Source organism: Electrophorus electricus, chromosome 2 (genome assembly GCF_013358815.1).
Source record: "Electrophorus electricus isolate fEleEle1 chromosome 2, fEleEle1.pri, whole genome shotgun sequence".
In the NCBI taxonomy this organism is placed as follows: Eukaryota; Metazoa; Chordata; class Actinopteri; order Gymnotiformes; family Gymnotidae; genus Electrophorus; species Electrophorus electricus.
The window spans coordinates 15,896,634-15,920,996 of record NC_049536.1 but is presented as its reverse complement, the minus strand read 5'-3'; the positions used below and the strand labels follow the sequence as shown (position 1 = coordinate 15,920,996).

Here is a 24,363-nt window from a genome sequence, read left to right as displayed (position 1 = left end):
AGTATGTATGCCAGTACATCAATATTGTGAGTTGTATGATTGTATGGTAGTAGCAGTGTATGAAACAATTCTGACATGTCATTATATGCATGACAAATCAAATCATATACTATCTTTGTGCTAACTCTGTTACCTTTACATATTTTGGGAAGGTGATGACAATCAAATAGTAAATTGTAATGAGGCCGGGCAACAGAGAATGATAATTTTATTTTATTTTTTTAAAACAAACAAACAAAAAACCTATTATTGAACAAATAAAGTTATTCTGACATCTGGTGGTAGTACACGGGTAATGCATTCCACGCATGGAAAAGTTATTTTCTTCGTTGGAGTCCACCTTAGTTTCGTCATCATGTGTCCAGAGTACGATGGCGTAGGGCACAATCTCGCTTGCTTGAGAATGAAGTTACTTGAGGTTTCTTTTCCAATAAAACTGCCTAAGAAACTATTAATTGTTTGTCTTTATTCTCAGCAGATATTATGGAAGGTTCAAGTTAGTTATGCGGTACCATCTCGTATTTTGTTCATGCCTTTTAATAGCTGTTTTCCGAACTTTGAGGTTTTTAGAATTGAGAACAAATCACAGCAAGTTCTTTTTTTTCTTTCTTTTTTTTTTGCAAGGAAGATTAGAAAAGCAACTCTACCTATCTAAATGGGAAACATTCACTCGACTAGAGCTACTATAACAATACAGTTATCTCTTTGCCTGGCTGGGATTGTTGGTCCTAAATCCACTATTACAATACTATTTAGCATTGCGTGTTCTGTCATTGTGTGTATCATAGTCAGCAGGAATGTTTTCAGCAATCTGTGCTACAGTAGCTCTTCTGTGGGATCAGACCAGACAGGCAGGCTTTCGCTCCCCACACGCATCAGTGAGCCTTGCACCCCGTCGCTGGTACACCTGCTGTCTTTCCTTCAATCACTTTTGGTAGGTACTAAGCACTGCACACCAGGAACAGTCCACAACACCTGCTGTTTTGGAGATTCTCTGACCCAGTCATCTAGCCATCACATTTTAGCCCTTGTCAAAGTCACTCAGATTCTTACATTTGCCTATTTTTCCTGCTTTCAAAACACGACCTTCAAGAACTGACTGTTCACTCGCTGCCTAATATGTCCCACCCCTTGACAGGTGCCACTGTAATGAGATAATCAATGTTATTCATTTTGTCTATCAGTGGTTTTAGTGTTATACAATATATAAAACACAATATATCTAAATACAATATAACTTCAGATAATAATAATAAACAGGGCTTAAGAAGGGTTTCACTTTTTTAAACAATTTTTATTTTGTCCTAACCTACACATATCAGCTGGGTTGTGGAAATTCTATGAGTAAATGACAAAGCACTTTTGTAAGTCACTCTGGATAAGAGTGTCTGCTAAATGCAGTAAATGGAAATGGAAATGCAAATATCCACTGGAAAAAATTATAACATAAGTACTGTGACAGGGTGGCACTGTATTAGTGACATCAGTTGGGAGGGTGGAAGTGTACAATAGTGGATATAGTTTATGGTGTTGACGTTCATGTATTTGTGATTAATGCGATTTATTTTTAAATTGTTCTTGCTGTTTCTCAACATGTGTATTGATGGGTTGACCCTAGGTCCCCTGGGGAGACCACATTAAAGCACAAAAATTTGGTCCTTTGCAGTAAACTGGAGTGCAAGAACGAATGTGCAGAACAAATTGGTGACAGGAAGTTCTACCCCGGCTCTTCCATTCAAAATACAAATTTTATTGTGTTACATGGATTTCTGTACAATACATAACGATGTCATAGATGTGAGTGGTGAGAAAACTGCATCTCAAATACTACTAACAAATATAAACAAATGCAATGCAGAGATGATTTTACAGTGATGCTCAGCCTAGACTCTAATGTGCATAGCGTACTGTGCAGCATAAGCTGCATAACATAACACAACATTTTGCATCATGGACTGCTGAACTCGAGACAATAACTAAAGTAACACTCAGACACTGACCTGATTTCATTAATTCCAACTAAATTCAGAGAATTTTAATTAGCTAAAGCATTGTTCAAAGTTAGGCACAGCTGAAAGCGTTTTCATTTTGCCACTAAATGTATCAATATATTATCAATATATATTATGATATATATTGGTCACACACCAATGAAATATAAATATTCAAAAAATGGTTAAAGATATATAAAAAAGGAGTAATTTAACAGCAAAATATAAATAATCAGGTGATGTTATAGTTCCTAATCCAAAAGGACAATAAACATTGCAATCTGATGTCTAATGATGTTTAATTATATTACTTGGCTTTAGCATTATTCCATTGGGAGAGTTTGCCTATATTTAAATGGATAGAATCAAAAGATTGAAGACATTTAATAAGGCCAATCAGAAGGTTATTACAAATAATCCCATTAAGTGGTCAACAAATTGCACCTCTGAACACTGAACAGTAGGGTTAGGGTCAGGCGCCTCTACCATCCAGTTAGGGAAAAGAGGGGTCTTTAGAGACCCACAGTCATCCAGGCCAAGGCCAGCAACAGCAGTGAGGCAGCACTGAGAGAGTGGCAGCACAGACAGCCTCGCCCTGCAAGACAACAGAACAACAGTCAGTTTAAAATAACAGCCTGTAAACTCTTAAAAAGGTTATCATAACTATCATTTCAATTATGATGAAATTAATTTTTGTTAATCTATCAGTTTTTATAAAACGTAATCACACTGTCAATGTTAACGCTTCAAGCAGCAAGCTCCGATGCATTATGGGTCCTGACATTACATGTATCATGAACTTGGATTTTACAGCAGCCACACTGCTTTTTGTGTGTGGTGTGTTTTTTTTTTTTTTGAGTGTAAAATTTCACTGAGACACAGTGTTGGGCAAGTGGCATGAATGGGTTGCCTTTGCTCATGCATGGAGAGACTCTCAGGGGTACAAATGAAAGCAGGAGACCACGATGAAGGGTGAGTGGAAGCGGGCGAGAGTGAGTCGGCCTACGGCGGCGTGGGCAAGAGTCACCTTGCACCCGTATCTGCGAGATGAGGCCATCTCCGCCCTCACAGCGAGGCCGGATCTCCACCACGTAGTCACCTGTCTCTGGCATGGGCAAATCGAAATAGTGGTTGCCTGTGGTGTACACCTTCCCATAGCGCTCTCCCTCCTTCCTGTACAAGATCTGTGGTACAAGGAAGATCCAGAAAGATGCTGATTCCCCAAAATAGTCCCCTGCCATGACTTCAGAAAAAAATGTAATTATTTTATTATTTATTGATTACAGATGTATTCACATTCTCAATCAGACACACCATTCCAGTGATGTAAATTACATTCCACAGTACCAAAGTTTGAAAATAATAAAAAAAGACTGCTGATAGTGCACCCATTGTAGTTATTGAACATTTAAGAACATTTAAGAAAAGTCTGATTAGTCCAAATCACCAGCAAAGCTGCAATCTCTGATATTGTTCAAACACCCACCTTATACCCTTCCACATATGATTCGTTCCAGTAGTTGTAGATGTGATCCCAATAGATATACAGCCATTTGCGGTCGTAGCTAACATATTTGTACACTCTTAAACGGCGATTTGGAGCTGGAAAAAAGTGATGAATGTAAAAAAACCTCAAAAGCAAAATGAAGTTACTCTAAGGACCCTACTTAGGAGGTCCACTTTATGGACACAATCCAGGTTTGAGTGTAGGCTTTGGTTAGAAACGACAAGGCAAAGTTTCTGACATAGCAAATTAATAATGCTGGTGGAATTGGTAGTACATCGATGCTGGTAAGCATGAGTGAGTATTACCACATATTTTTCTAGTAAACATTACATAGCACACATAACTTATATGCTCTTGTAAAAGACTACTATTTTTCCTGTGTAATAAATACTGAATATTCATTATTGTCGAATTATGGTGCTCTCTATAGAGAGGTTTTGTCTTGTTCAAGGGAAGCCATGCATTTCAGTGCACTCGTCATGTATTGTTGGATGCTGTGTGCACGTGATGCAGCGTGAGGCGGTGGCCATACGTGCTCTCCGAGTGAACATCTCGCAGTGCTCGCTGGGCGGGCCCAGCCCGGCACCATTGTAGGCTCGCACCTCGATCAGGTAGTGCGAGTCGGGCCGCATGTTCTCTAACCGGGTCTTGTTTACCGAGCTGGACACGAGGACGCGGGACGCAGATGCCTCATTGTCATCATACTTTCTCCAGTAGCGAATCTGCGTGAGAAGGGGAGGCAAGTCAAGATGAGGGCTGGGTCTGCGGATACTGGTGCTAGCTGTGCTGGATTTCAGTGAGTCCGAATGTTAGGATTGGGATTATACATTCGGCTCACTACTAGATTGGGCGCCTTCGGATGTGGATGCTACAGATAGGTCATGACCCTGACTTCTGCAGCTGGGTTCATTCATGCTTCCAGTGCTTTGGAGCAAGAAGATGGCTTCCAGAGTAGCAGGAAGCCAGAGGAGAGTGGTAGGGGAGCACGGCTCACCTGGTAGCCGTCCACCCAGTGTGGAGGGACCTGATAGACTGGCAGCCACCACACCAGGGCCTCAGTGGAGGTCACCTGGCGAGCGTACACGTCCAGCGGTGCCTCACTGGGGGCTGTAAAGAGAAGCCATGGCAGCTCGGGTTGGGAAAACCGTACTAATTGAGTTTGACTGACTCACTACAACCTACTATGATCGGGAAGCAAAAGGCAAAGAGTTCCCTCAAAGCCAGCGGTAGTAGTGCTAAGAAGGGCTAAAATCCATTCATTAATATCAGTGTTTTACTAGAAAGTTCTTTTCCAAATAGCATTTTTTTTTTTTTAAGTCTCTATGTGTAGATTCCATATAAACTTCAGTCATTATGCCAGTCTTAGTTAGACTCCTAAAATATGATGTTTGTTTACCCTGCCCCCCAGAGAGGGCAAGGGCATGCCATCTCACCACTATCTGATGAGAACAGCACTGTTGTCAGGCTGAATGGCCCCTCCCCTTTGCTGTTGTAGCCTTTGACTTTGACCTCAATCTCAGTGTTTGGGATGAGGCGGTCTCTGTAGACGAAGCGCCTGGCCTCTGGGTCTGCTACCGTCGACCAGTGCCACTCTTTTTCCTCGTATGTCTTGAACATCACCACATAGCCAAACTTTTTGCCGAAGAAGTACTGTGGCTTCATGGGCTGCAAGGAGCAGACATCATGGAGGAACAAGCCATAATGAACAGTGAACAATGTATGGCAATAACCAATGAACATTAATGAATGTCAATAATGAACACATGCTTATGTGATATGGTAGGAGAACCTACCGTCCAGGTGACTATGAGCTCTCCGTTCACGCCAACGTAGCCATGGACATCAGTGGGAGACATAGCGGGAACTGAAAGCACCAAAAGCTGGGTTACTTCCTTCCTTTGTGGGGTTTAACAGCTCTGGTGATGAAACTGCTCAAATGGACCGGGCAGGAATTGGCAAAACTTTATTTTACGGTCACCACTTGAGAAATTCTTCAAATTCCTCAAACACTTATAGCACATACTGTACATAGCTTGAATAGTCATACTGACATTAACAAAGATTTATGTACAAAACCATAAACTAAGCAGTTGTTGATGTAATTATTCATTATAACTGGGGTTATCCAAAGATTTAGGCGATATATTATACTTTTATCATAAGTGAATCACCTTCATCAACTGTAGAATGACCTGTTTGTTCTTAATGGGTGGTGTGATAAAAGGCACTCACTGGCATCCCAGGTTTTGATTTTGAGGGAATGTAGGCTGCTTTCTCCTGCTCCCAGCTCATTGATGGCGTACGCACGAAATTCATACTCCATCCATGGATAGAGGTCAGTGACCTCCGCAGTCTCTGTCTTCCCATCCAAGAACACGGGAGCTGAAGAAGACAAGCCTCATGTCAGAACTTTAATCTATCACAATATATCTTCATCTGTAATAAAGCTAACCAGCAACCCGGAGGATTTTCACACACATTCTTTTCACCTCTATTGTTTCTCCACCTTCTCATTATAAATTCCAGCTCTGGTCTGTACAACATCACTGTACTACAAAAATCTCATGCAGCTGTAAATTCAGTGTGCTTCACCTCACATAATAAAATTTCACGGTTTGAAAGAGTAAGGTTGCTGTTACAGCCTGAGTGTGGTTTGTCACCCTCTACTGGACTCACAGGTAACTGCAGTTTTCCAATCCTCTGGGTCTAGAGCATAGAAGTCTCGGGTCTGTATGACATGCTGGATGAGGGGGCTGCCATGATCCGAGCCCAGGTTCCATACCAACTTAACTGACGTGTCTCTGACCTCCTCCACACGCACCCACCCTGGAGGACCAGGCCTGCCTGGAACCAGGAGACACAAAGACTGACTGGATCTGCAGTTTATAGCCGAACTTCCAATGCGCCATTATAGAGCAACACTTCCTAATGTTCATAACTCTGCATAACCATTTACCAGGCAGACAGATCAGTGTCCATTACCATTACATAATCGCATTATTACAGACATGATCTTCTTCCTCCATTTGCTCATTTCTTTAGTTGAGCAGGATCAGCGGTTGTTCCCGACCTTTTACAAAGACGTTAACGACTGCAGTGGCGTTATCAACGATGGTCTGTGCTGTGCAGATGTATTGTCCTGCATGTGTGATCTGAATGTCCTTAATCAGCAAGTCCCCTCTGTTCACTTGATTCTGAACACAAATACACACATATCTGGCTTTGTCATGAGAACCAGAATACGACAGTCATGGAAATGAAACACAGGTGTTGAGGCTCTGCTGTTTACTGAGCTTTAAGCATAACACACTCCATCTCTCTTGTGCTTACCATACGTTTCTCGTAGTGCTTGAAATCAGTGGCAAAGTTGATGACGTAGGAGTCCACTGACCATATGAAGGTGATGTCCAGGCTGGAGTCGTATGAAGCAGAACATGGGAGAACAGCACTGCCTCCCACGCTCACCTCTACATCTGAGGGGCCATCTATGATCTCAGTAGCCTCTGAGTCAGACAAACATACACACATGTAACATGTAGACATTGTACGCTTAGCTACTCAGAAACAGCTGTTGGTTACCTACACTCACTGGCCAGAGATATATGCATTTTATAAGTGTCCAATTGCAACCACAGACTGTAAGTCTGTAGTCCGTTGGCATGCACAGTTTGTAAGTTTCTGAGCCCAGCACCACTGCTGGCTTGACACCTTTGGACGGTGGACCACATGACCTACCAAGGGCAGGGTAGAAAGGAAGCACTAGTGCATTTGTTACTGATTGAAGAAACTAGCTACACCACAATCAATTTGTAATGAGTATCCTTTCTAAACCACAGCTGCGTCAGATGATGCTGTGAGAACAGATTCACTGACCGGTTATGCTAAGGATCCCTGTACTATTATCCTTGCCGCGGTCGTTCTCGGCGTAGCACGTATAAGAGCCCTCGTCGTTCTTAGTGACGTTCAAGATTTCAAGACTCCCGTCATCCCAGATAAACATACTATGAGACATATCAGATAGGAGATACCCAGGTTAATAGTCCATACTTCAAAAATATTATGAATAACAACATGGAAGAATATGACCAAAAATATATATTCTAAAATTATCACAATATACTCTGCTTATTATGTTTTCCATCCTGCAAACTAAAATATACAAAAACAGGTGTTGTAGTGAACAGGATCTAGAGTAGTTTGACTTAATTCAACTAAACAGCTGTAAGCCTCTATTGTAGATGCTAAAGTAAGTACAGAACTGTGAAAAAGTATTTTTGGTATTGCTTAGCCAACGAGATGAATATGAATGTAGCTGACCGGGAGGAGTTGGTGAGCAGCTGGGAGCCACGTTTCCAAATGAACCTAGGCTTCGGTGCCGCCCGCGGTTTACACTCGATGACCACACGGCCGTTCTTGGCGCCCAACAGGGTCCTCTTCACGGGATTGTATATGAACGTGGGTGCACATGCTAGGGAGAGTGTGTTAGGAGTGAAGTCAGGTTACTGCAAAAACACATGGGACAGTTATAATGACTGAATGGGGAAAGAGATGTGAAGAACATGGAGATTTTTACACACAGCAGTAGGGATACATCCTTGTGGGACTCTTGCCTTGCTTTGGTAATAGCAGTTAAAGGAGGAGGGTGATGATGAAAGAATGATGAAGGATGCATGGTTAGTAGGAATCCCCGCTGTGTGTGTGTTTGTGTGTGTGTGTGTTTGTGTGTGTGTATGTTTGTGGGAATGTGTATGTGTGTGTGTATGTGTGTGTCTGAAGGAACTCACAGACCACCCGCAGCTCTGCATTGGCATAGATAGTCCCCCAGTTGTTCTCAGCGACACACTGGTACATGCCCGAGTCTTCAAATGTAAGGCTGGAGAATTTCAGCTCACCCTTGCCATACTGTACACAAGAGGCAATATGACATCAACCATCTGTGGCTGGTATGATGTAATCCCCATTTGGGATCTCCTGCAATGGACAACTGACCGAGTAGCCGTCCTTCAGCCAGCGTATCCATGGTAATGGCTTGCCCACAGCGGTGCATGACAGAGTGAGCTCACTGCCAACGTCCTTTTCGGTGTCGTTAATATGCTCCGCCCACTCTGGGGCCCCTGGACATGGACACCATCATGTGAAGGAGAAGGAATAACAATCAGTGTGCTCTCCAGTGAGACCCATGGGAGCATAAGATCCACAGAAGTGACCCTGTACGCTGGCTTCGCAGGCCATGGCCATGGTTTAGTTTGACTAAAACCAGCATTAATTAGGCATAAGACCAGGCTTAGTTTTTATCCCTGCTCAACTGCCCATTATGATTTTAACAGTATTGATAAACCTATTAGCACATGTATAATACCTTTTCTCAGGCACAAGTAACCAAAGAAGTGTGTAATACCAAAGGCCTACATATTGCCATTTGAAATCACTCGTGACTTTAATAAACTCAAATCCAAGTTGGCAACATTGCTACAGCAGGCGTTCTTACCCTCCACATAGAGCCACTGGCGATACCAGTCCATTCCGCGGACGTTGAGGGCCTCGCACTCATAGCTGCCCTCATCCTCGTACTGCACGTTGATGAGGTGCAGCAGCGCACCATTCATGCTCACCTCGTAGTTTGGCGGCAGGTCGGCATCCAGCTTCCTCCAGCGGACGTGTGGCAGAGGGCTGCATTGGAGGGCGCGAGCACATGTGGTCAGGGCGGACATATGCAGTCAGGCTGGATTAAACAGTGTTGAATCCTCCCTACTGAACCTTCAGACTAGTAGTGGAATCTCAGATTCTGCCTCCTGTATTAGCCATGAGACGGTTTGCTATAGTAAACAGATATACAACATCGACTAAACTAAACCGACTTGAGTTACACAGAGTGTCCGATGGGGTACACAGAGTGCCTCTAAACGGGTTTTTACCATATCTGACACCGACGACTTACTTGCCCAAGGCGAAGCACTCCAGTGTGACGTTCTGCCCCACCAGAGCATACGTCTTAGGAAATCGTACTCTGATGTCTGCAGGATACCGCTTCACTTCCTCTGAAAGGTGGCAGAGGAGAAAAGGTTAACCAGGTATCAGCACCTCATATGCCTAAATGCATATTTATGAAGAGCTTTGCATTTGGGGAAGCATCACTTATTAGTCCACCTGTTATGAGTAGCGCTGTCATATACAGGCATATACTCACTCTCTATTTGTGGCACCAGGGGGATGGGGGTGCTGAACACACTCTTGCCAATGCTAGGGCTAGACACAAAACATGAGTAGTTGCCAATATCGGAAACCTCCACTTTGGCGATGTAGAGGTTCCCTGTGGTCTGAGACACGAAGCGCCTCTGGTCCGGGATAATGAAATTGGGGAAATCATTGTAAATCCAGCGGTACATCACATCAGCTAAGTAAGATACAGAAGAAAGAGAGCAAAATTACAATCACAACACTTTAGCTGATATGGGGTTAGTGTGAATCTCTGGGTTGTATAAATATGCTTTGTCAGAGATGTAAATACAATTCAAAGGTCTTTTTATTCTGACTTTATCACAAAATTGTATACTAAAACATGCTGATATTTCATTTCTGAATCACATTTGTTGTTACCTGACAAAACGTGTATTAAACAATGATTTTCTTATCCATCTTTTTTAAATGAACACTGGGTAGGTACATTACTTGGATAGCGAGTGGGCGGGGTACACAGAAGGACAGCCCCCTGTCCTTCTTTAATATACACAGCCTCTCTCTCATCAGTAGGAAACTGGTCCAGAACTAGGAAGGAAGGAACAGAGAAATGTATAGTGAATAATGAACAAGATGATTAGAGACTAAACATAAAAATGTGCAGTAATACAAATTAAATTACATTAAATAGCTTCCTATTGGGTGTGTGGCACCTTGAATTCTTCTGCAGACCCTGCAGATACTAATAACTTTAGTGATTTTGCCCATAGGAACAAGAATCATACTCTAGGTGTGGATGTAAATTTAAAAGAAAATGTCTCTCACTTACATCCAAACTTGACAATGGCCTCTTTGCTGATGACCGTGCCATAAATGTTCTTGGCCACACATACGTATTTCCCAGCATGCTTGCCCTTGTCTGGATTGGTGATGACCAGGTTTCCACCCACTAAACTGTAATGCTCATCCGGCTGCTCCATAAGCTTGATCTCCCAATTATTATGCCACCACCTGCAAACACAATGTTTAGGGGCTATACAATATATTGTGTTAATCATTATCACAATACAGCTCATTACTGTAATCATATTGAAAGGCTGAGTGACAAGCAAATGAGCAATGTACCAAATCACAATTTTTTTATTGTGAGCTGTGAATTTTTATTGTGAGCATTCTGTGCAATCCAAGACATTTCAAGTGAGTACTCTTGAGGTGTTTTAAAAACCATGGCAAGCATATAATCCATAACATTTAAATACTTTAGGTCAGAATAATGTAGTCATTGAGAACAAGCCAGAGTAAAGAGGAGCTGTGGTTACTTGATCGTGGCTGGCGGGTTAGCGCGCACTCTGCAGTTCATGGAGATCTTAGCTTCAGGTGAATCCTCAGCATACACAGTGTCTAAGGGCTCTTCCTCAAATATGGGCCCAAAACCAGTGGCTTCCTCTGACACACAAAAATACACCATTGCAGTCAAGTTCTCATAGTGGAACGAGTAGAAATATGCATATGCTACTCAGGACAGAAAATTAATTCCGTTGGAATTTATTCAGTGTCTGCCTAGCGCACGATGATGTGACTTACTGTCAAAGATTCTGGGCTCAAAGAACCTAGGCTTGATTGCATCTACAGGAGGGACGTAATTAATAATAATGTTATCATTATACGTTATAATATTTTATTACATGTTAATTGTGTACTGAATTGAAATGGAACATTTGACAGACAGCCACTACCAGCCACCAACACAAAACACCCACCAGCTAAAAAGAGGAAAGAGGAGAGAGTGCACAGGAGTAGGAGTGGGGCTGCCATGGTGATACCCATACCAATCACACGGTCCTGAAGGTGAGACAGCCAGAGAGAGAGAGAGAGAATCCATCCCAATGAACAGCATGCTCCATAAATCAGTTTTTAAAAATCACATTGATCTGCCTAAATGTGTTTATCTTCAGATCTGAATAGACCTGCTTATATTGCTGAATTATGCTGGACAGAGACACTCACTTTTAACTTGATGCCCCAGCTTCCTTTTCACTCACATACTAAACCACCATCCATCCATCCATCCATCCATCCATCCATCCATCCCAACAGGGTTGCACACTGCCACCACTTTAGCAACGCTGTTTTGTTCTGTGGGATTACTTTCTGTAGACAGATGCACCACCTCAAAGCTCAGCTTTTTATAGAACAGCACAGGCGACATAGGAGGCTGATGTGTCCTCTGCCAGAGGGAAGCATGAATCTTTCACCAGAGCCTGACTCAGCAAAACACATGCCAGGTATGGCGATTCAGACTGCAAGTCATGCAACCAAGGAATGCTGAAATCATTTATAAATACTATATATATATGCTTCTCACTCAAAATCAGGACAGATATTTTGTGCAGTACAATAACTTGCAGCACTGCTGTTTCCCGCCATCCTGAGGGCCTGTGCATGACTCTGCAGATATGCATGGCACAGGGAGTCGTTGGCGGTTTGTGTATGAACCTGTGATCCCTTTCTGTTCAAAATAATATCTACAATTCCACTCCTTCACCTAATGAAACATTATGTTAGCAGTGGTAAAATGTCATCATAAAGTATGAATAAGGAATCGGCATGTAAATAATATTTCTAGCACCACCTTTCTCCACCTTAGGAACATTTCAAAGATTATGAACATGCTCTCCTCACATGATGCAGAAAAGCTAGTCTCTGCATTTATTACTTCAAGATTGGAGTACTGTAATGCCATACGATCAGGCTGCACTACTAAGTGCATAAACAAGCTATATCTAGTTCAAAATTCAGCATCCAGAGTACTTACAGGAACTAGAACATTTGATCACATCACTCATATCTTTGCTATTATACATTGGCTCCCACTAAAATTTCGTATTGATTATAAAATACCTCTAATTACCTACAAAGCACTGAATGGTCTTGCCCCACAGTACCTTAAAAGAACTCTTAATGCATGACGATTCACCATGTCTGCTTAGATCAAAAGGTGCAGCCTCTTTACTAGTACCAAAAATAAGAAAATCTACTGCAGAGGGCAAAGCCTTTTCCTATAAAGCTCCCACACTATGGAATTACTTTCCTGTAAATGTTCGAGATTCACACAGTCTCAATATTTAAGGCTAGGTTGAAAACCTATTTGTACAGTCAGGTATTTTATTAACTACCCTCATCTCGTCTCAGCCGCCATGACTACTCCTACCCCTCCCTGATGTCCCCTGCTGTAGCTCACCACACCTCCACCCAAGCAAACTACTCTCTGTTGCCCTTAATGAACATTCTCTTGTGGGATGTCATGATGTTACTGAGCCTCTACCCATCTCAGCTGCCATGGAATAAATATCAATATCAAGAAAAAAATATTATCAGCCACACAATGTCTGTGAGCTCACAATTGATCATCATTCTTACAAAGGAATGATATTTCTGTTTCAGGTTCCATTTACTAATGCTAAATCAGTTATAAATAATTTAATCCTTTCTAATGTAATTACTGTTACTTTGTATTTATTTAGTATATTCTTGATTGCTAAACGAAAGTAATAACAAGTTTATATAAACAACATTAATCTGTTGTTTCTCAGTATAACTTCAAATTTTAGCCTACTTGTTGCCGTATGCTTTAATGTAATCTCACACTGTTTTAATAAGCATAGACCAATGTATTTAGCTAAAAATGCTGTTTCTAGATAAATATGTTTAATTAAATTTCCTTGTGATGCCACGGGGCTCCCTTGTTTCCCTGGTAATATGGCAAAAGAAATAACAAACAACATAACCCATCACACTCAAAAACATAACTGGATTAATATGTTGTAAAACATAAAAACATAAAACACAGACAAAGGCACAGCAATGTTATAGTAGTGGGATTTAGAACATATGGCCCATACTCTATTGTAGGTGGTGCTCAAGCACTTAAATGTAAGTAGCCAATTAGCCAAGAAGAGGGCACTAATTGAACACATTGGCTGCAATGTAAGTTTATTTTGGGATAACCAAATGTTGTTTTTTATTGAAAGTTAAGCATCACACAGAACCTACATAGATGTGTTAAATTTTAAACAGTTTTTAGGGGGAATGAATGCTTGATTAACATGCATCCAGTGATTTCTGTTGAAGTACTGAATCAAATAATATATTGGCCACCTGTCTGAATACAATGGAAGAAAAGTAATTTCATGTGTATGGTGATACAGAGAAACTGATTCGAGAGAATTCCAGGTTAGATCTGAGCAGGGAGGCAACAAGATGGAAAAGATTTTACCTGTCACACTCCACGTGATCTGGCAGTTCTCGCGGTATTCATACAAATATATATCATTTCTTTGACGAATATAAAATGTAATTTAATATGTAATAATATCCACACACACTAACTATTTTATTAATATTTTATATGTTTTACGTTGTATTAACTGCAGTTTGTGGTTACATGTTGTCGTCGGATATTCTAGCCAATAAGGATTAAGATTTGTTGTCATCAAAGCGTTTCTGCTCGCACAACCAGGTGAAGAGGAACTGCAGATGCGCCCGCTTTGAAACCTTCGGCCGCCTCGCCTTCACGAGATTATAACAACGGCGTATGTCATTGCGCAAATCAGAGAAAAGACAAATCGGTCTGCGCAGCGGCGCGTTAAGTCGAACAAGCCAAATATTTTTGAAAGGACATGGAGGAATGTCAAAAACCTGAACTTGGGTCCATGCAAATCCGTTTTTTTTCGCGTCCTAAAACCCCAGGAGGAACCTGGCCTACCTCGCTCACTCCTTCTCTCCGAGCTAAAATCCTGCTCGGACTTTATCACGTAATCTCCTCCTGGTCTGTTGCTGCTGCCTCCTCTTTGACAGATGCGCAGATTTAGGTCGTTACTTGCTTTAAAATGGCTGTGTGTCCGGAAAAAAAAAAAATATTCTCAGATAAACTCCTAGGTCAGACATAACACCGGTGTTTTAAAGCTATAAAGAACATCTGGCGAAAGATAGGGGGAAAAAAATTGAAGCATAATCTCCTTATCATCTGTCATCTTAAAATCCGACTCTTGCTTCACTCTTCATTAGCATATTTGTGTAGTCAAGGGGAGTAATGTCACTGTTCTACAGAAATCAGCCAGTCCCACCTATGTACGTCTAAAACAGTCCCGGTCCAATGTAGTGCGTCACTGGTTCTTTCCTCACCCTTAAGAACGCGGTCTGAAATTATATCAGTCTCGCCTGCTAACCGGTCAGGCAAGGTGATTATGTGTCCGGTGGAGGAAAAAAAACCCAACTTATTAAGTGGTATGCCTGACTTTGATTTATTACGCTTAGATGTAATCATAGCCCAAGGACATCATTCTTTCCAAACACAACCACACATGCTGAATCAAACGGGCCGGTCTTCTGCATTGCGGTACTCTGCAACTACCTCTTTCGGACGCTTCCTGATATCATAAACTCTTTCAGCGTACACAGAACTTTCACATTATTAAACATCACACAGTGCGACACACATCGAACAAAACGTACCTGTAGTGTGAGATTAAACATCCGTAAACTCTTTTCAAAAGCACACTTGGGTCAGGACCACCGCATCGTCCCACAGCCAAGCCCGGGAGCCGCGCGACAGCTCTCCGCTATTGGAGGGAAGCGAATGAATGGCACCCTCAGACAGTAAGGCAGTTCGTGTTTCTATTGGACAGAGCAAAGGCATCAGCTGGAGCCGCGCGACAGCTCTCCGCTATTGGAGGGAAGCGAATGAATGGCACCCTCAGACAGTAAGGCAGTTCATGTTTCTATTGGACAGAGCAAAGGCATCAGCTGGCAAGGTTATTTGCGCACCGTGGAGCTAGAAGGCTACCTCTGACTATACCGTTACTCAATGGTGTATGTAACGGAGAACTGCTAAATACCAAGTTATTCATCTTTACATCTTACAACATGTTTTCACATAAGGAAATATTGCACACAACACGGTTGGTATGAATCACTTTAATACAATTGGATACTCTAACTTAGGCTAGAGTGCTCTGTATTGTGATTTCAAATCATTGTAAAACTCTGTAGGGGTAATACACAAACGTAAATCAATCCAAATCCACTTTAATGAGGATTAATTGTGTGCAGCACCAGTGGAAGAAGAGAGAGGTATATCAAACTTATTTAGTTAAACGAAAAACTGTTAGTAATAATGACAATCAGAATAATCCGCAATACTAAAATCAATGTCAAATGGATAAAGAGGTCGAGTGAGAGACGCAGAACCAAACAGAACCGCAAAGGCTTCATTAAAGCTGCACTTTGTACGTTTGGCGTCCTCTCTGGTGGTAATGTGTAATTGCATGAAACATGCCAAAGAACATTGTAATGTGGGTTGTACAGAGAGTATTCGTAAAAACACGATTAGAAGTGTCGAAAATGTCAGTGAAGGCAGCTCAAATCTCCGGATGTATTTTAAAAGACTCACAACTAACTTGCACTTTTTATTGTGAAATTTAAGTGCGAAGGAGGCAAGAATCTAATTGTCTTTTCTGTGTTGCCTGTCAGTTCCAAGACGGTCATGCTCAGTGTTTATTTATTTATTTATTTGTTTATTTATATTATTTTTATTTTGGCAACTCTCACACAAATGTTAAATTCAGCATGGGCACAACGAGTACCTTTAATCATATTCATGTACAAAACGTAGAGTAAGATGAACATAGTGAAAGTGCTACATGCACTACATGCATCATCAAAATAAACGGCACTGTCAAACAACGTCAAATATTATAAGACATTTTAAAACAAATACCAAAAGGTTGGTGTAGACAAGAAACGTTAGTTAGTTAGTTAGCCTATTTGGATAAAATGTATGATAGCCTGCTAGACCTATAGCTAATAGCCTAAATATTTATTTTTTTTTCTGTTAAGTTCCAAATAATTTAAACAGTAATGAGTTTCTAGTTTTTGTATCTATAGCTAGATACTTCTTACTGCTTTTGTCTTTGCAATTAAGAATGCATGTTAACTAGTTTATGTGACCTCATAAAATATTGTTGTTCACATGACTTGAGACTTAACTCTGACTCACACCCAAGAGACTCAAGACTTGACTGAGACTCGCACCTCAGAGACTTGAAACTTGACACAGACTTGCACCTCAGAGACTTGGGATGACTCAGATACACATCCCAGAGACTCAAGACTTGAGTCAGACTTGCACCCCAGAGTCTCGAGACTTGACTTAGACTCACATCCCAGAGACTCGAAATTTGACTCAGACTCATGAAAGTGACTCATGAACATCTCTGGAAGACATAAGTGAGTTATCTATTGTTGAAATCATATTCTTAGCAATATAATCTTCGATTTACATTTGAGTCCTTCAAATGAAGATATGTATGAGAAAACTGAGTACTAGGTTAAACATTAGCTACAACAGTGGTTGGTCAATCTGACAGTGTAATTTATATCAGGCTATTTATCTAGGTTGTTATCATCAGTATCGTGAGCAGTTTAGCTAGAAAAAGGTACTGTTCTGTTGAAAGCTACACCAAAACAATATGTATTTGCTATGCTTTGAAACTAGTCTTTTTGGCTGAATATCCATTGCTTTGACATTGCTTGCTATTAACTATCCACATTTCTGTCAAAAGTTAGCTATGTTTATGTAACCTTACATGAGAGCCAGTCACCCAATGCCACTCCAAGTAATATCAGTTAGGTTAAGTTTGCAAGCTAGTTATCATTAAACATGTATTCTTTAGATATTTTAATTCAGGCATAAGAAGTAAACTTGACAATCATATTACTGAATTAACCAGCTAACATTAGCGATATGACATTGCATTGCATTACATTACATTACAAGAGTAGCATTAAGATAGACAATAGTAACAATCCAGCTGACTAATCATGATGTCTCATTCAAAAACACAAGTGCATTTTCCATATTCTAGCATCCTATTTCTGGTATCTGAAGCCACTTTGAATTTGTAGTAATTTGGTCCTATGCTACTTCAAAGATCTGGTTATTTATTTGTTTGTAGGTTTCATGTGTCATCATGTGCTTGTACATGTGTAAATAATGGTCTTGTCTGATTAGACCAATGGATTTTTTAATTTGAAAAATGCAAAAATGCTGGTATGATATTGATATTTAACACATATTTACTGGTATGAGCTTACTACTGAACATAGTTCAGCACTTTGCTTCAACATAACATTGGTCTCTGCCTAAATACATATTGACATGAATAAAAAGATCTTGGCAGAATAAACTGAAAAAAAGGGTTTGGTCATGAAATCCTGAAACCAACATTTATTTCATGTTTTTCAGTTAAAATACAAAATATTTCGCAATTATATCATAGAGAGTAAACCATTTTACAGCCTTTCATGCTTTTTTTTTAATGAAGCCTCAACATTAACCAGAATGTTATATATCGTACTCTATCATATCTCATTACCAGTCACAAAAAAACCAACAAAAAACCCACATGTGAATCTGCACATGCACCTGTGCAGTCAAGGAATCACAGTCTTTTAAGATCTGCATGTTTGTGGTTTTGCTTTCAGCAACCAAAGGTGTGCACAAACGACCCATGCCGTGCTGAGCATAGATGATCGCTAGACTCAGACTACACCAGCACAGGGGAAACTCTGTGCCTAGCAGTCACCTGGTCACAAAACACTACAACTACAATCACTGGAAAAGAAGGAGTGTGATTCGTGAAGAAGACTGTTAAACGTAGTGCTTCCGACCAGGCAGCAGTGACATGAAGGTGGTCACCTTGTCCGGTGATCTGAGATCGGTTTTGCTATTTGTCTTTTAATAGGTGCTGCACATAAGATTGTGGGACCCTCTCCTTCTCCTCATCCTCTCATTGTCCCTCATGTGTGAAACCACTGGCTGGGATATTTACAAAGCAACACAATATCTACATATTAAAAAACAGACAAAAAAAAATGAACTAAAAAAAAAACTTGATGCAAGTTATGGTGAGCTAAACCATGAAATCTAGGGCCTTAACAAAAGGAGGCCAATCTCAAGCCAAGTCCCACACACACTACCAGGGACAAACACACACACACACACACATACAAATATACTGTGGTTATGTATACACATACACATGTTATTCCTCTCTGTCTCTTTCAAACACACACACATACAGGTCTCGCTTTCTCATGTGCACACCCAAGCATGCACACCTGTACATACATGTTCACATAAACACATTAACAATCATACTCATAAACACAAGTGCTCCAAGCACACATGATGATGACAGCGCTTTAGGACTGTTTTTGTGAACTGTTGATTGCACAACTCGACAGCTTGCAATCCTTGATAACATGCAATAAAAAACATGGTTATAAGTGAAAATGGCCTTTCTCCCCACCTACTCGCTTTCACATATACTGAAATGTCTAATGATGGGTCACTGCAGGTCCTACATTCTTTATTCTTAAATGCCCCCTACTGTCCCCAATGTAAGGGACCAATCTGCTTCTGGTCAGCAGCTATGGCAGTTCACACGTGAGAGTTAGATTGGCAGTAGTTCTAGCTGCTTCTCCAGATCACGCACAGCCTCTCCCTGTAGCGTGGATTGGCAGGTGTGTCTTCAGATCATAAACCGCAGAGTTACAGAACACCCTGGTGGCACAACATGGATGACATCATTTTGTATAGCGTCTGGGAGATGACAGGTGCTTGTTTCACTGCAGAGGTCTGAAAGTTCACCGCCCCCCTTCCCAACCCCTAGAACCATGATTAGCTGATCTGAGAGGCCTTGAGAATGCTCTAGTCTTTGAGAATGGAAGGGGTAAAGGGGGGAGTGGTTTGTGTGCAACTACAGAATGCTGCTCTCTACCAAGGCACTGAGAAACCCTCTACGTTGCCTAGTCTGCCAGGGTGCAGAAGCTCTGCGCCCACAGAGCAACACAGAAGGCAAGATGACCAGTTGCCAGAGAGTGGCTGTATTATGGCCATGTGGGGGCCCCACTCCATAATGCTGCATGACAATAGGGTCAGTAATGAATGAGACAGAACCAGAAATCCCAGACTTTCTCCATCAGTGCAACAGCATAAAGAGTTATCTCATACAAACCAATGAAACATTTACAAAATTGTAAGTCCAACAGAACTAAAAAAATAATAATATTAAATAAAAAACAGCTATGTTGTAAAAGCTATGGGACAGTTTGAGTGTCAAGAGTGTGCTTGTATGTCTATGTCTGTGTGTGTGAAGTTTTCCATCGTAATATTTTACTGCAGCTCCCATCCGGCACAAAAGACAGTAAATAATAGCGTTTACACATATCCACGTATTCCACGACGGTGTCCACGGAGACGCTGGTGCTTTGAGCACACATAATACCGACTTTAACACTGTGGCGACAGAACGAAAAGGCAGCTTTAACACGGAGATGAGCGCAGCCTCCGCGTACCCTTGACCCACCCGATCACAGAGGAGCGCAGGGTTGTGGCAGCGCACAGAGCAGCACAGAGAGAGACAGGATTCGATGCCTACTGACCGCAAACAAACCCATTTTTCCAAAAAATAATCTTCATATATGCGTATATCATTTCTATACATTCGTGTACACACATATACATGTTTGAAAAAAGATAATAGAGCTGTCATCAGGATAAGGTCCTCCTGTATTCCCTTCGACTAGCTGGAGGAGCGCTGGGCTGCTGGGAGAGAATATTCCTCCTGTGCATATTGCTTTCTCCTGTCTCACAGATCTTCTTCTCTGTCTCTCTTAACCTCTCTCTCTCACCCCTACACTCTCTCGTTTTCTCTCTTTCTCAAATACAGTCTTGCTCTCTTTCGCTCTCTTATGCTGATGAGTGGGTTGGATTGTGGTTTGTTTTTGTTTTTTTTTGTGATGTCAAGAGGGTCACAGTGAAGTAGGGACATCCTGCTCTCCAGAGGAAGTCGTGACAAGTAGGGAGATGGGGGTGGTGTTTTTGTGTGTGTGTGTGTGTGTGTGTGTGGGGGGGGGGGTGTTATGGTGGTTCGGCGGGTCAAAGGTCGCAAGGCCCAGAGCCGTTACACAAAAGAGTTCATGGCATTGACTGGAGATGGAGCCTCTGAGCTCTCGTTGCCCTCGGCTGTGTCCTTCTCCTTCTTGCCACTGTACTGGCCAATGAAGGAGCCATCCTCATTGAACTGGCCGTCACCACCCTCTCCATAGTCCACCAGGCTGTCATCGCTGTCATCCTTCTTCACTGTGCCATTGGATGGGCTCCGGCTGCCCTTCAGTGGCTTGTGGTCCTCTGTGTCACTGGGAACAGAGAAAGGCACATGGAAAGATGCATTAAAAAAAAAATACTAGCAGGACAGTTGTGTCACAGTGGCCATGCAGATTAGCAACATGGACACGATCTCTAGTTAAATGCTTTTCTTCCGAACTGGGCAATCGTGCACTCAGGATTCAGGGTAGCTTTGGGGATTGTAGCTATGTCAAAATGCAAAAGCTACTGCTTCTAGAACTTTAAATCTAAATAAAAGTTTGACTATTGTTATCAAACACAAAAAACACAAGGCATCTGAAAAAAGGCAGACATACATTAGTCTATATGCAAACTCAAAGAGAGCTGGGGGTTGGGGGTTTGGGATAACATTAAGGGATTAGATGCAGTTAGCAGGTAGCATTTCTCTTCTTGTGGTTCACCATTTTTCATTCAAACCAACAAGGATTCTTTTGCATGCAAAACTTGGATTTTTCCCTCTTACCTCTCCAATGACCTATAAGTGAGACAACAGACGCCATTTACCATGTTATAATGGTGAGGGAATTAAAATAACTGATCCTGCTTAGTGGAAATGGGAACTGATGAATGATGACAATAGCATGATGATGATATTTACGATGATAAGAGAATGATGATATTCCACTTATCCCAAATTTTGTTGATAGACCAAAAGAGGTTTGGTGTCTAAAATCTGCTTTTTTAGTTTTGCACTGGAACTACGAGTCTAACAAGTAATGAAAGTTTCATTCTACATTTATTTCCTGTTAATACTTTGCAAAATCTTTATACATTTAGCTGACACTTTTATCCAAAGCAACTTACAAACAATTAGGTCCAAGTACAGTTTAAGGGCCTTGCTTAGGGGCCCAACAGTGCAACTTGGCAGCAGTAGAGCTTGATCTGGCAACCTTCTGACTACTATTCAAGTACCTTGCCCACTGAGCTACCACTGCCTAGAGACACTGTAGGTGACACCAGGTATGAAAGCCACATAATCTTATTAATATTTGTTTCATAATCAGGATAGTCCATCATTACATGTTATAAGTTTAAGTGGAAGCATAGTATCATCTGCATAGGTTCCAGTTTTCTGGTATAATTAAGCCTTCATACTTGGGTATGGTATGATACCAAATTATGTGCTGTGACGGTTCCCCCTTGCCATCAGCCACCGCGTAGCTTTTCTTTATGTTGTCTTTAGTTCCTTGTGCTTTGTGTTTTGGTTTCTGTGCAACACACTCTCACAGGTGTGTCATGTTACCATTTTATTTGCTGCACCACCTGTGTTGTTAATGCTTTGATTCTCCCCTAAAAATCCCCTTTCTGTTCTAGCCACTGTGTTGGTTATTTAAGTTATATTTGGTTTCCTGTGCAAGTACAAATTATGAGTTGTCTTTATTTTTGTTTAATCGTTTGAGTTGAAACGTACACCTGCTTCCCCTCTTTTCCACATGTCCTCCACCTGTCACAGTGCTAAGAAAATGTGGTTTTTTAAGATGGCTCGCCCCCAAACTACAGATTCTAGCTATGTGGTGAAGCTTTGTTTATTTTTTAAAATACATTTCAGTACATCATACTGTGTCCCAAACCACATCAGCAAGTCTGTACGACCTTTCTTAAAAACCTGATATGGACTGAAGCAAATGTGTAAACATTTAGGCATTTATATATGAAAAGGATGTGGAGTGGCAGACATCCATTACTTGTTAGCTACATTAGCCTTGTAGCTCCAGTGCAGAGCTAATAAAGCAACACTGGGCACCAAATAGGTCTTTGCTGGTCAACTATGTTGCTGATTCACTGAAGCAGCACAGAAACAATAGCTAAACCGGGGAGCTTCTACTGCTTTATCTTTATGAGGAATGGATTTTTCAAAATAAAGTAAAAATACTAATGACTAGCTTGTACCTCAATGCCAGTCTTATTCTTAATGTCTGCAGATATATCAGTGAGCTTTTGAAAACAATGATAAATACAGTAGGTGTTTTAAAGGAACTTTTGTCAAATTGTATCGCAGTAGCTACAGTTCGGTTTGTAAAGTGAAGAGAGGTTTATTCATGGATAACCCTGTTTGTCTTATGATGTTAAAAATGGTGACGTTCTGACTACTGAGTTTAGGTGGCTGGTGTCCATTTGCATGGATTTGAGGCTAGTTTTGTGTTATTTAATATTGTGGTTAAGATCTAGGGAGACGAAACTGCACCCTTCATAGAAAACTAAATCTATATCACCAGTAAATGGTAGAAATAAACACTAAAACACTCTCAATAAATAAAAGTAAAAACAAATGTGAAATAAATATTTTCATTCTGTTCTTTGAATCAATCTGGTAATAAATTGAAAGGTTAAGTGGCCAATATAGCAGCGTGTTCCAGATTCAGGTAGAGTGGAGTGTTTTAATATACAATAAAAATATTACCCAACGTATCAGTTTATTAAAATATCATCTACATTGTGTTTGCACATATAAGATGGTTTCTGAACATGATAATGGAATCTGTAGAGATTACATTAAAACTGTTAGGGGTCAGCACTTTTCCTGCTACTGTCTAGACATAATGTGTGATTTGAATGTTCTGGTGGCTTTTCATCCACTCACCTGTATTCTCCAAATGTCCCATCATCCTCTTTCATAGGCTGAATCTCTGGGTCTTGGTGAGCCTCCTCCTTTTCTTTCACTGTGTGCCAAAATCACCAAAGAGGCGAGAGTTAGTTGCTGTACAACTTTACCTTAAGTGGAACTGTTACAGACTGTCTGTGGTGGATAACGCCAGAACACAAGAGCTCTTCATTTTTAATTGTCATAGATTTCACAAAGTAAAATCCTTAGTAAATTACACTATTTACATGCATCTGACACAAATGACGACTGCAGGAGTTAATTCAGTACTGGGAATTTTGCATACTTAGATTGTGAAATATGTTATATTTTGCTTGCACATATAGTAGGTAGTGGATCTTGCAGCCAAGTGAACAATGTAATACTGTGTCAGAGTGCTAAAAAGCAGTGTTTAAACCAAATTGAACACTTGATCAAATAGGTGTGTTTGTAGTTTCAATTTAAAAATGTCTAATGGGGGGGCACTTCTAAGGTTCTTTGACAGATGGTTCCATTTAAGAACAGCATAAAAGCGATCTAAGAGTCCTGCTCAAATTCTGTTGTTTAAGCATATCAAACAGTTATGTTAGCCTTCAGCCATTTAGTCATTTTTAGATATGGAATAGTATCTTGAAATTGTGTAACACAGCAATGTATGTGTTGCTTTCTTTTCCTTCAGGTGAGAACTCTGGAAGCTGAATTTTTAATCAGCTCAGTCTGATGAGGAGGCTATTAAAGTAATCATCCCTGCTAATAGCTACATCATGCAATTTTTTTAAGAAAGGGCTACTTGCATCAACAGGCACCATACATACCTGCATACACCTCTTTATTTCACCCACCCACGTGCACAATA

The 24,363-nt window shown here is 41.0% G+C and overlaps 2 protein-coding genes across 23 annotated transcripts in view; both read right to left on the bottom strand.

Moving 5' to 3' along the window:
• Positions 1-1,729: 1,729 nt before the first annotated feature.
• On the bottom strand, positions 1,730-15,302 carry cntn1b (contactin 1b). Of its 3 annotated transcripts, none has more exons than XM_027011099.2 (24): positions 15,190-15,302; positions 11,436-11,517; positions 11,260-11,301; positions 10,995-11,121; positions 10,505-10,686; positions 10,168-10,263; positions 9,686-9,892; positions 9,437-9,536; positions 8,987-9,168; positions 8,488-8,612; positions 8,283-8,400; positions 7,816-7,966; positions 7,372-7,499; positions 6,829-7,001; positions 6,569-6,692; positions 6,175-6,342; positions 5,731-5,880; positions 5,292-5,362; positions 4,932-5,163; positions 4,493-4,605; positions 4,031-4,220; positions 3,478-3,593; positions 3,019-3,175; positions 1,730-2,586 (listed from the first exon to the last, which is right to left on the bottom strand). In XM_027011099.2, the coding sequence occupies exons 1-24, from the start codon at positions 15,208-15,210 to the stop codon at positions 2,504-2,506; spliced, it is 3,138 nt and encodes a 1,045-aa protein (XP_026866900.2). In that variant the 5' UTR covers positions 15,211-15,302; the 3' UTR covers positions 1,730-2,503. The 3 variants fall into 3 exon arrangements, with proteins under 3 accessions (XP_026866900.2, XP_026866901.2, XP_026866902.2); XM_027011100.2 differs by lacking the exon at positions 15,190-15,302 and adding an exon at positions 14,441-14,828; XM_027011101.2 differs by lacking the exons at positions 11,260-11,301; positions 11,436-11,517 and having other exon boundaries at positions 15,190-15,259.
• Positions 15,303-16,291: 989 nt separating this feature from the next.
• nrcama (neuronal cell adhesion molecule a) overlaps positions 16,292-24,363 on the bottom strand; it is a 53,119-nt gene continuing 45,047 nt past the window's right edge. For 11 of the 20 annotated variants that reach the window (XM_035521600.1, XM_035521639.1, XM_035521623.1 and 8 more), the window contains 3 exons: positions 23,508-23,586; positions 21,390-21,401; positions 16,292-20,937 (listed from right to left, as the gene is read on the bottom strand). In XM_035521600.1, the coding sequence (XP_035377493.1) occupies positions 20,703-20,937; positions 21,390-21,401; positions 23,508-23,586 (326 nt within the window). In that variant the 3' untranslated portion in view covers positions 16,292-20,702. The remainder of the gene's footprint in view (positions 20,938-21,389; positions 21,402-23,507; positions 23,587-24,363) is intronic. The other 9 variants (XM_035521603.1, XM_035521647.1, XM_035521658.1 and 6 more) reach the window with 1 other exon arrangement.

Excerpts from the sequence above, each read along its gene's own strand:
- cntn1b (XM_027011099.2), bottom strand. The coding sequence starts at position 15,210 with ATGTTTAATCTCACACTACAG. Across the intron at positions 9,537-9,685 it reads CCTGGTGCCACAAATAGAGA|AGGAAGTGAAGCGGTATCCT; the intron begins GTGAGTATATGC and ends GCCACCTTTCAG. Across the intron at positions 6,693-6,828 it reads AGCACTACGAGAAACGTATG|AATCAAGTGAACAGAGGGGA; the intron begins GTAAGCACAAGA and ends ATTTGTGTTCAG.